The sequence below is a fragment of the Podarcis vaucheri genome, assembly GCF_965113315.1.
Source record: "Podarcis vaucheri genome assembly, chromosome: 6".
NCBI lineage: Eukaryota > Metazoa > Chordata > Lepidosauria > Squamata > Lacertidae > Podarcis > Podarcis vaucheri.
The window spans coordinates 14,184,828-14,196,962 of NC_138764.1; the positions used below are offsets into that span (position 1 = coordinate 14,184,828).

The 12,135-nt window shown below is 44.2% G+C and overlaps 2 protein-coding genes across 11 annotated transcripts in view; one reads left to right on the forward strand and one right to left on the reverse strand.

The window, feature by feature from the left end:
- Positions 1-3,741, forward strand: part of IVNS1ABP (influenza virus NS1A binding protein) — a 30,124-nt gene extending 26,383 nt beyond the window's left edge. Inside the window, exons 12-15 of the mRNA XM_082225478.1 lie at positions 227-353; positions 455-586; positions 1,501-1,674; positions 2,513-3,741. Coding sequence (XP_082081604.1) covers positions 227-353; positions 455-586; positions 1,501-1,674; positions 2,513-2,766 — 687 coding nt within the window. The 3' untranslated portion in view covers positions 2,767-3,741. The remainder of the gene's footprint in view (positions 1-226; positions 354-454; positions 587-1,500; positions 1,675-2,512) is intronic.
- Positions 3,742-7,676: 3,935 nt separating this feature from the next.
- SWT1 (SWT1 RNA endoribonuclease homolog) overlaps positions 7,677-12,135 on the reverse strand; it is a 36,859-nt gene continuing 32,400 nt past the window's right edge. For 7 of the 10 annotated variants that reach the window (XM_082225457.1, XM_082225455.1, XM_082225456.1 and 4 more), the window contains 2 exons: positions 11,273-11,337; positions 7,677-9,300 (listed from right to left, as the gene is read on the reverse strand). In XM_082225457.1, the coding sequence (XP_082081583.1) occupies positions 9,195-9,300; positions 11,273-11,337 (171 nt within the window). In that variant the 3' untranslated portion in view covers positions 7,677-9,194. Of the gene's footprint in view, positions 9,301-11,272; positions 11,408-12,135 lie in introns of those variants that run through there. The other 3 variants (XR_014220483.1, XR_014220484.1, XM_082225459.1) reach the window with 3 other exon arrangements.

Genomic DNA, 12,135 nt, shown 5'->3' on the forward strand with positions numbered 1-12,135 from the left:
TAGCAGTTCAGCACAAAGGTGATGGTCACGTGTTCCTCTGCACTTTCTGAAAGGACACACCTAGGTTCATAGTTGCCTGTAATGGCGTGACAATTCCTTTTCTTGGAGGCTTTCCTTGTCTGATTTAGAAACTATTTGCTACTAACACACCAGGCCCAGGCATGCATGTTTAACCAAAACAATGTAATGGATCTTTGCTGTAATATTTATTGCTTCTTCAACTTAGGGGCAGCTGTATGTTGTTGGTGGGTCGAACGGCCATTCAGATGACTTGAGCTGCGGAGAAATGTATGACCCGGAGATTGATGATTGGACTCCCGTTCCAGAGCTAAGAACTAACCGTTGCAATGCAGGTAAGAGTCTACAATGCCCTATGAAGGTTGTTATTTCTTTTTAAGCATTCAGACAATTAAGTTGTTTCGTTCCTTTCTATCTCCCCACCATGGATTAACAGGTGTTTGTGCCCTGAATGGAAAGCTGTATATTGTTGGCGGCTCAGATCCTTACGGTCAGAAAGGATTGAAAAACTGTGATGTCTTCGATCCCATAGCAAAATCCTGGACAAGCTGTGCTTCACTTAACATCCGTAAGTCCGTGCTTTGATTTTTCAAGTTGGAAGGGTGGCGCTGCGGTCTAAATAACAGGTCGGCAGTTCAAATCTGCAAGGCGGGGTGAGCTCCTGTTGCTCTGTCCCAGATCCTGCCAACCTAGCAAGTTCGAAAACACACCAGCGCAAGTAGATAAATAGGTACCACTGTGGCGGGAAGGTAAACTGCGCTTCCTTGCGCTCTGGTTTCTGTCATGGTGTCCCATTGTGCCAGAAGCAGCTTAGTCCTGCTGGCCACATGACCCGGAAAGCTGTCTGTGGACAAATGCTGGCTCCCTCAGCCTGAAAGCAAGATGAGCGCCGCAACCCCATAGTCGCCTTTGACTGGACTTAACGGTCCAGGGGTCCTTTACCTTTCCCTTTAACCTTTAGAGGTTGGGATGGCTTTAAGAATTCAAGCTTTTTAGGAGACAGAAATGTCTTAGGGCAGCTTCAGCTGCAGTGTGCCACTGTTAGAGGTCTGCTACTGCTAGTTTTTACATGAAATTTGGTGAGAATCAACCCCCTGACAGTTGGTAGAGCATGAGACTCATTAATCTCAGGGTTGGGGGTTCGAGCCCCACGTTGGGCAAAAGATTCCTACATTGCAAGGGGGTTGGACTAGATGGCCCTTGTGGTCCCTTCTATCTCTATAATTCTATGATTTTGAGAGAGAAGCGGCATCCTTTGCTGCAGCAGTATTTAGTATTGAGGGTTTTTCGCAGACTGCATTAGTGAGAGTGGCAACAAGTGGAATCACTTTCTGGGACCTTTTGGACTGACTTATTGGCAGTTGACTCCTGGCTGGCATGAAAAATGTCCCCTACAGTTTTTTGTGATGCTGCTGCCATTAGAGAGCAGCTTAAAACACCCTCCCCCTGATTTGCAAGCTTCTGTTGGCTTTTCGTTTATAGGAAGACACCAGTCTGCTGTATGTGAGCTCGGCGGACATTTGTACATCATCGGAGGAGCTGAATCTTGGAACTGCCTTAACAGCGTGGAGCGTTACAACCCAGAAAACAATACCTGGACCCTGATTGCACCGATGAACGTGGCTAGGCGTGGTGCAGGTGTTGCCGTACTTGATGGTAAGTTTGTGTGAGTGGAGCTCCGCAATTCAGAGTAACCCGCTTTTGGTGGGGGGAGGATATAGACCTTGTGGCCATGAAATGGGGCACAGCAAATCAGAATACATGACAGAGCAATAGGGGCAATGGCTCTCTCGATGTTTGCAAGCCCATTATACTGGCTGAAGATGTCTAGAGACTGATTGTGAACCATAAACCACCAGAATGCCTATATTACGCAAATCCAAAATGTAATAGGCCGTATAGTAACAATTGCAAAATTATTTACTAGAACTACTTCTCAAAAATTAGATACCACTTTTCATAATGTCAAAATCAACATCGGGACAGAATATAATAAAAATGTAACTTTCCGGTTCACCACCAAGTCCAGTATGTACAAAAAACCCGGCTGAGCGTTACGGAGGTACAGTGTCACCTCTGGTTGCAGACGGAATCTGTTCCGGAGGTCTGGCCAGATCCCAAGGTTTTTGCAACCGGAGAGACTGCTTCTGCGCATGCAGCAGTAGAGTGCTTCTGCGCATGGCAAAAACCCGGAAAAATACTTCCGCGTTTGCCGCTTACGCATCCCAAAGTTTTCGTAACCGGAGGTACCGCTGTATTCAGAAGAGCTGGAAAGTGTTGAAGTAGAATTTTATTGCTTGGCAGGGGGTCGGACTCGATGGCCCTTGTGGTCTTTTCCAATTCTATGATCGTAATTCATTAATTTTTTGAAAGCTCAAGCAGTATGTTTAACCTTGCTCAGTACGCAGTTAACCTTTCAGGTATAGCTTTTGTGCCCGAAACATGGTTTTTCCCTCTACACTTTACTGAAGATTGACTGCTATCCACTCTACAGAAAAACTCTTCGTTGGTGGCGGCTTCGATGGTTCGCGTGCTGTCAGCTGCGTGGAGATGTATGACCCTGCCAAGAACGAGTGGAAGATGATGGGCAGCATGACCATCCCAAGAAGCAATGCCGGTTTTGCAACCGTGGCCAACACCATCTATGCAGTGGGCGGCTTTGATGGCAATGAGTTTCTGAACACAGTCGAAGTCTACAACCCAGAGTCAAATGAGTGGAGCCCATACACAAAGATCTACAAATTCTGACGGACAGGAGGAGTGTCTTTAAAACTAACAGGCTTAGTGATGTAATTGTCAGTAGAGGTACACATGTGAATAGGGGGCGGGGGGTGTTAAGTTGCCATCAGCAACACAAAAGCTTTTTGCATATTGCATACTATTAATATGCTGTACATATTTTTATTTTAGAAGACGTGCAGGGTGTTCTTTGTTTTAGGATTTGTTACTTTAGGCTGGAAGTTGATAATTCTGAGAGAATTAGAATGAAAGCTGATGGCATATCATTTCAAGAGCTTCCCCCAATGTTTGTTTTGCCAATTTGCACACACAAATACTTTAACCTTAGAATTTGTTTCTGGTACAAGCAGGAAATATAGTGAGTCTTCAATGTGAGCAATGCTTTTTAGGCCTTGTTCGGGTTTTTTGTTTAATCTTAACTGGGGAAATCTAATAAGCCTTATTTAAATAGATTTTGGCTTTATATAAAAAAAGCTGACACACCTGCCAATTTGACTGCCTTTTATAACTTTTTATATATAAATATAGTCATAGCCAGTTGTTATATTCTGAAGTGACATGAAATAATATGTTGAAACAAAAAACAGTGAGTAAAATCTCAAAAGTTCATAAACTGAAGTGAAACATGTCGTTTCTTCATGTGTGAGAGCCTTTCATTTTTGTTTTCCTGCTACATTGTATGAAATCCAAGTATGCAATATTGATTTTCATTGCCTTCGAGTGAAGTTTCTGAACGTGGCCATAGTGTAAGGAAGGGGGGGCGGGGAATCTGGCTCTGAAATTCAACTGATTTAGAGAGGGTGCTTTTTCTGTATGGTTGTTAGGTTAAGCAGTTGTAATAAACATGCAAAGCTGCAAAATGCTAAAATTGTGTGGTGTGTTAGCAAAGTTACCTATCTGAAAATTATTGTATAAGTTTGTATCTTTCTACTGCAACCTAAAAAACATGCTATAATTAAAAACTGTGCTTCATTTGTTTAACAATGGCTGTTTAGTATCCTTGCATCGTGTTTTCTCCTAATGGTCTAGTTTGCCCAGTGCTCTTGATCCCTATCATCATTTTTCAGCTTAACAAATATATGCATGTAGTTCCCCCCCTCGTTGGGACAAGAATCAAACCAGGACATGTCTAACCTTAGTTCATTTTGCAGGAGAAAACTGGTTGTCAGCTTCACCAGGAAAAGAAAAATGAGATTCTTTCTGTTCGGTGCCTGTACATATTTAACATTGCAGGATTATTGATTTATGTTGTTGCTAGATTATTACACTTCTCCAATGCTAGCAGTGCCAAAAATTAAGCTCCTCCTGGCTAAATATAAAAAATAAACATCTAAGAATACATAAGCCACTCAAGATTATTCTATGGATTTATACTCCCATCTTTTAGAAAATTAACACAATTAGGAAAGTACACTAAAAAGCAAGGTGGGCTTTCCCTGGACTTTATGAAAGAAGCAAAACACTTTTTAGGGTGTAGAAACCAAAGACTGAGTTGGGGTTTTTTGTTTTTAAAAAGGATTTTGTTTATATACATATTAAAAGGAATTTGAGCAACTTACTTACTTTATAGTCAACCAAAGATTGAAACTGAAGTTGTAAACAGAGTCTCACTTCCTAAATATAACATGTTTCCTACATACTATAACAGAGCGCTTTACATTAAGTGACGATTCCCTTATTTCTATCACATTCATGTATTATGGTTTGAGGCAGGGGCGTTTACATTTTGTGAAAACAATTATGAAAAACAAAATTACTACCCATAGGGTCAAGTATGTTTTACTTCAGTGTTTTTAGCCAATGAGTGAAGTCGGACCTGTGAGTGAAAAGGGGGTTGTTTGAGTACCAAGCAATCAAAAGTCTTGGGGTTTTAAAGAGCTGTTTCCCCCCCTAATTCCATTATAGTGTACTCTTGCTCCTGTCCTTATTTCCTAGTCCATGGAAGCTCTAGCTTGCCCTTCCTTTTCCCCCTTGTAACCAGAATGCATCTTTCTTCCAGTATATGTGTCTGAGATCTGGTAGTTCCTGGTAAGTTATGTTAAAGAATCCCCTCTTCCCCCAAAAATGCAAACCTGAAAACTTTTAAAAGAGGCTTTAGCCATGTTCCCTGGTATGCCAGAGCTAAAGACCAGAAGCTCATTAAGAATTCACTGCATAGTCGCATCTGAATAGACATGTAGCATGTAAGTTAAGTCTCATTATGCTTAATAGGGCTTAAAAGGTAAAGGGACCCCTGACCATTAGGTCCAGTCATGGACGACGGGTTGCGGCGCTCATCTCGCTCTATAGGCCGAGGGAGCTGGCGTTTGTCTGCAGCTTCCGGGTCATGTGGCCAGCATGACTAAGCCGCTTCTGGCGAACCAGAGCAGCGCACGGAAACGCTGTTTACCTTCCCGCCAGAGTGGTACCTATTTATCTACTTGCACTTTGAGGTGCTTTCGAACTGCTAGGTTGGGAGGAGCAGGGACCGAGCAACGGCAGCTCACCCTGTTATGGGAATTCAAACCGCTGACCTTCTGATCGACAAGTCCTAGGCTCTGTGTTTTAACCCACAGCGCCACCTGCGTCCCTTAATAGGGCTTACTCCCAGGTAAAAGGGTACAGGGTGGCAGACTTTGCTTGAGAGCAGGGTTCATGTGCTCTTAACAGCTCTGGCAGGCAAAAATTCAGGTTGAAGCCTTTCCTAGCTTGGAAATAACAATTATGGGAAAACATCACCATGATTGTACTTTCTCTAATTCTGAATTATGCCATGTCCTATGGCAGCCATTTAGTGACCCCAGTACTCCCTCAAAATTCAAACTGTCCAAAAAGCTTTGCAACCCCCGGTTTAGTTGACCAACAAATGTACAGGTAACAAAGAGAAGACAATTCAGCAGAGAACTGCTATTTAATAAAAGAATAGCTCAAATTATTAAGATCTTAACAATTTTTAAAAAGAATATCAGAATAAAAATAATACCAAATTTTACTTCAGTACATGTTAATACAATGAAAAGTTGGCTGCTGTTTAGGTAACAGCTATAAACTGGGCTGAAAAAATATGCTTTAGGTATGTGAGAGTATTGCTAATTTATATGAGCTTTGGACATAATATAAAACAACTAATTTTGGCTCTCACTTCAAGACCTATTCCATTCCTCCCCCCCCCAAAGTCCCTGTTTTCATTTGCCAACATTCAGCAGAAACTTACCATGTGACCAGCACAGGTAGATAAGACAAAATACAGTATTTATTGACAATAAATTAAAAAAAACACCCTCTGCAGTAGCTTGCGCACATTGACTGCAGCTGAGACATTGCTTATCTATAATCAATTACAAGCAAAACAAAAGTGGTTCCATGTGTCATTGAATATAACACTATATTCTTCTGACCCCAAAATGCATAGCCAGTCAGTATCTTTATACAATTAGTGAAATCCCTTTCAGTTTCGTGAGACTTCTCTAGATCTCTGGTCTGCTGCTCCTGGCCCCTCAAAGTCAAAGATATCAGCCCAAAAATTAGCCTTTTACTGTTTGCATCTAGCCATAATCGACTTGGAATCATAGAATTGTAGAGATGGAAGAGCCCACGAGGGTCATCTAGTCCAACTCCCTGCAATGCAGGAATCTTTTGCCCATCGCTGCACTCACAAAATGGCATTTGCACACATTTGCACAATCACATTGGGGTTGTGGTCCTGCTCCCTACTCCCATGTTCCACGATGGAAGACTGAACACACCTTGTGCCACCTTTTGTTTATCAAAACAGCCGCTTGCAGAAATTATTTGAGCAAATTCCTCAAGGCAAGCCTTCCGAAACAGGCAGCGACGCAAAAAGGCTTGTGTAGCATCCTTCTAAACAAATGAAGCTGTGCAATGCAATCCTAGGCTCCTTCACTCAAAAGTGGACTTAACTCCCAAACAAATATGCATAGGATATCGTAGCCTTGAGTTAAATTGACTGGGTGAAAAGTCAAGTTTGTCAAGGTAGTTCCATACTGTGCCAGCATAGGGAACTCACAATACACTTTAACAGTTCACAAGTCCCGTGTTGCCATGCCTAGGCCAGCGTAAAGCAGAAAAAATGGGAGCATTCATTACTTACTGCAAATGGCGTCTCTCCACTTCTCATCTTCTTTCTTTGAGAGAAGGAAAGACATCCTATCTGGAACTTTTCTGTAGCAAAGTCCTGGGGGATGGGGGAGTCCCCATCATATTCCTCGGAGGAATTAGAAGCACACCGTGTGTCAGGAGAAGAGTGGGAGGTCCACATTGCTTTCACAAGCTTGCTCCATGGTTTTAGAATGACTAGCCACTTTTCTGGCTACTTTGGCATAACAGTGGGGTGAATGCTTCCACAGGCAGAATCTGCTAAGGGCTGGAGGGGGCAGGAGTAAGCTATGGCATAAAGCATGGGGGGGGGTAATACAAATACAATAAATGAATAAATAACGACGCTCAATTTTGCTTCAAAAGTGCAAGGCAGAGGTGTGGAGCACCGTCCAGTGGCAAGCGGTCACCAAACCAGTTCAAAATGGTCCCTGCCCCGATGAGCCCCTTCCACCTTGACAATACGTTTGCCAGTCATACTAGTTGAGCAAATCGCAAGCTACATTTCTCTTCACCAATTGCCTCTAGGAGCATCCACTCCGGGGGTGGGGGGTGGGGGCAGGGACGGCTGACTGGATCTCCAAATTTCATTGCGTAGTACTTCTGGGGAAAGCTTCCTTCCGGACCCACCGTAGTCATCAAGGTACAGCAGCTGTGCCCAAGGCACTGATACACACCTCGCACAAGACAGTGAGATTTTAGCCTTGCTTCTATTCTGTCTCCCACGTAATGGATCCTCCTGCCAGGACCCATGGCCGAGCAGGAAAGGAGGGAGGGAGAAGAGAGTGAAGAGGACAAGAAATAAACAATAGAGAAGAATATAATAAAGTGAAAAAATACTGTTTTAATTAAGAGAGGCTAGAAACGATGAAATGCCAGAAATTCAATAATGGGATGAAGATATAGAACATTCTTCACCAAACCGGTGCCCACTAGATGTTTTGGACTACAGTGCCAATCACCCCCAGCCAAATTTTCCAAAGTTGATCACAGGTCCCTGTTCTAGAGAGTAGCTGGAGACAAACCCTCTCTGGTTGTATCCCTCCCATTGGACTGAGAATGGGTTCTTCGGGGTTTCCAAGCCTTCTCTCCTAGGAGTCTGTAACCAGGGCCTGATCCTGCCTCTGCCACTCCACCGATGAGTTACTTTGGTTTTGCACTAGCAAAAATGCTGCAGTGCTATTGCTATTGCTATTGCCCTTGCTCAGGATGCCGGAGGATTTGAAATCCTGCCTGTGGGCCTAGCCAGCTTCTCGCCTAACCACCTACTGTGGTTAGGACCTCTGACCCACCAGTCTGCTTTCCCCAAACCACATCTCCCTACCCTTCACCTGATGTCAGATGCTGCATGGGGGCAGGGGAGGAATGATAGGGTTGCAAAGGAACAATTGGGAGCCTTAGTGTGTGCTCCTAATTGCTCCTTGGTAAGCAAGGCTTGTCGGCGCCCATCAGCTGATCGGTGCTTACAAGTGCGCCTCACTGGCGCAGTTGATCCACGCCTAAAGCGGGGCTTGCTGTGAGCACCAATCAGGTGATTCACAGGTAAGTGATCCCACTCATCTGTCAAAAGTGGTTCGTGGGGTGGGGCTATGCTTTGTGTTTGAGAGGGAGCTCAGAGGGGTTTTAAGTGATTTCTGTAGTTGCTGATTGGTGCCTTACATACTTAAGTGATCTGGGGGCCTCATTGTAAGAGAGGCTGTAACTGATGGGAGACCACTGTGTTGGGAGGATCTCTGCTGAGGCAAGCTACCATCACTGCGATGTGGACTCTTTTTCCCCTGCTACTATTTCTTTAGATAAATTGTGCGTTATCTTAACAACCATTTGGGCCTTGCAAGTTTTTTGTTTTTTTTTAATGTACTGAAAAATCAGGATTGGGGGAAAAGGGGGGTTGCTCTTTACCCCCACGCTACAGTCCCGAGTTTAAAAGTCTCGTGTTGAGTTGTCCTGACTACAACTGCCTCCCTCACTCTGCTGGCACCAATGGCAACACATACCTAATACAAATAGGAGCTTTGGGGAGATTTTAAAAATCCACACCCCCCCCCCCGCTGTGGGTCCCAATCCTAACCTTCACCCCCCCTCCCCTCAGCAGCTGCTATATAGATAAGGGGTGGGTGGGGAAGAACAGTACCAAACTACACAATTAATGTAACATATAGTTTGGGACCTTAAGCATAGCTGCCGAGAGCGCAAACAATGCTATCTAGTAACACTGCTCTAAGGTCTATCTTTGGCTGGTCCATCAAACTGACGTGTTCCTTCACTGCAGGGGGCTGGGCTAGATGGCCCGCAGGGTCCCTCCCAACTCTACAATTCAAAAACTGCAGCTGATTGCACAATTAGAGCCAGCCCCTGTTCTTTATCTCCAGACAGACAGATTCATAGCACTGTTTAATATTGTTGTCCAGTTGAGCTAGTTGGCAGCATCCAACCGATAAACGGTCCCTGGAGAAGGGAGGGGGGAGGGGGGATGAGAGAAGAAAATGCATAGATTTAATTACTAAAACCTGTCCCAATGCGATCACTTATTACCTTTTAACAACTTTTCAACTGCTTTGTTACAACGGCAGTACAGTCATACCTCGGGTTACAGATGCTTCAGGTTGTGTTTTTTGGGTTACGGACCCGCCGAAACCCGGAAGTACTGGAACGGGTTACTTTCGGGTTTCGGCGGTCGCGTATGCACAGAAGCGCCAAATTGCAACATGCATCCTGCATGGATCACGTTCGCAACCCGAGCGTTCACTGTATTGGCTTCCAGCTCATTTCTGGGTCCAATTCATAAGAGTGCTGGTTATGGCTTTGAAAACCCAAAACTGCTGAAGACCAGACTACTTGAAAGGCTGTCTTCTCCTACCCGAGTCTGCCCCATATATTGAAATCAGGACAGTCTCTACTCTGCATTTTCAATTTTTGCAGTACAGCTGGTGAGGAGGAAGGAGAGTGTCTTTTTGGTTGCTGCACCCAGGCTCTGGAATTCCTTACTAAGGGAGATACTTTTACTTATTGGCTTTATTTTAATCAAGCCTTGGTGCTCTCTTTTCAATGTGCAACTCAGTTTATTACACTTCAGTTCCTACTTTTTATCCCTTTGGTTTTGTTTTCTTTTAATTGTAATGTATAAAGTACTGGCAACTAATCACACATGCCCACCCCCACAAGGATGAAATTTTATTGTCCTGAATTAGATGAAACAGGACAGTTCTGCCAATCAAGGCCATGTTAATAAGCTGCATGATTTTATTTCTATACAATAATTTAATTGGAGACACACAGAAGCATAAAGGCTTTGGTTTACATAAGCATTCTCCCTAATGTCTGTGTTTTGCTCAGGTTACAATTGTATTGTTTTCCCCAGTTTTGCATTTATTAGCATCCAAACATTCTGCTCCACAGCAGCTGTGCTGAAAAGAAAAAAACCCTGCTTTTTGTTTGATGCTATTTCAAATTATGATCTTGGAAAGCAATCAAGACTGCTTGATAACACAACTTAACAAGACTGTCTCTTTGAAAAGCCACAGGGAACATAAAGGCAGAATATAAGGGCATGAACATTAATGCCTTAATTATGCCCTCTTTCAAATATCTTAACATTGCTTGATTACAGGATAAAAAGCAAGGTTCAACACAAGGTATGTTTCACTGAAAGATCTTAAAATAAAACATCTGTTTCAGATGATGTTTTCTACATTTACTCTATTACGTACACAGGTATACTGAAGATCCCAATACAGTATCACTATAGGACGCACTTTTTCCCCTCCAAAAATGAAGGGGAAATGTGTGTGTGTCCTATGGGGCGAATGCAGGCTTTCGTTGAAGCCTGGAGAGCGAGAGGGGTCGGTGCGCAGGAGAGTCCCACCGCCAGACCCACAAGCTCGGGGGACAGTGGGAGGCTGGCGGGGGGAGAAGCCTGCTCCTCCCCGTCGCCAGCCCCGCAAACTCGGGAGACAGTGGGAGGCGCAGCGCGCCTTTCCCGCTGTCCCGACTTTTTAGAAGGCTGGCGGGGGGAGAAGCCTGTTCCTCCCCGTCGCCAGCCCCGCAAACACGGGAGACAGCGGGAGGCGCAGCGCGCCTTTCCCGCTGTCCCCCGACTTGGTTAGAAGGCTGGCGGAGGGCTTCCCCCTCCTCCAGCCTCGCAAGCTCCCAGAGCTGCACGCAGCTTTGGCATCGCTCTGGGTCCTGTTCTGGGGGCCCCGCGCCTGGGGGTGGGAGAAATAAAAACTTTTTCCTTTATTCCCCCCCCCCCAAATCTAGGTGCGACCTATGGGCCGGTGCGTCCTATAGGGCGAAAAATACGGTACTCTGTTCTGAAAGGAAGAGGAGATGCTGCCTCATAGAATGTTTTCAACATAATGAAAAAACAAGTGAAAAAGGATTATGGCCAGTAATTAAAGATGTATAAAAAGTAGCTTACCTGTACACCTCTTGGGAAATGCAGTCATAAAGTTCCTCAGGAGTAAATTTCGTATTATTGTGCATCTATGAAGGAGAGGGGAAAACACACTGAAATGTCTAGGAAGACTCGCCAATCGTGAAATGTGGATATTACCTGTTGGAAATTATTCATCTCTGTAAAAGAACTAAAGGCTGCTTCAGATTATCTTTTTATTGAAGTCCTTAAAACAAGAGTTGTCACCTAGGCCCTTTGCCAAGTCAAGCCACAGTCCCTGCACTTTGCCAGCCTGGTATGCAAAACAAGTGTGAAAATAGTGGCATCTTTGGCAAAATAATTTGCTGGCAGTCTACTTTACAGGGTATAAGATGCTGACCCATCACTCCAGAGCACTTATTGAGCAGTATGGTACCAATCAATGCCATTTATGATTGACTAGAGAAAGGGTAACAAGCTCATCGGTGAAAGAAATGGCAGTTGAAAGATATACTTATTGATGTAGACCAGCACAGCCAGCCAGTAGCTCAATACACACAAGCCGTCTCTTCCAAAGCAAACTTCTATTGGTCTCTGTAGAGTCTATATTCCCATAATTCAAAGGCTAGCAAAGTCTGTCGGTGAGGTTCTTTGCCCAGTTGTGTTATCTGCATTCAATACCACAAAGCTGAAATTTAGTGGCCGACTAATAACTTGGCAGTCCGCATTTGTTTTCTCCTGCAAATGTTTTGGTCACTTTACTCATAAGAAGCTGCCTTGAATTGTATCTCTTTATCCTAGCTCTAACCCAGGGGTAGGCAACCTAAGGCCTGGGGGCCAGATGTGGCCCAATCACCTTCTAAATCCAGCCCGTGGACAGTCTGGGAATCAGCGTGTTTTTACATGAG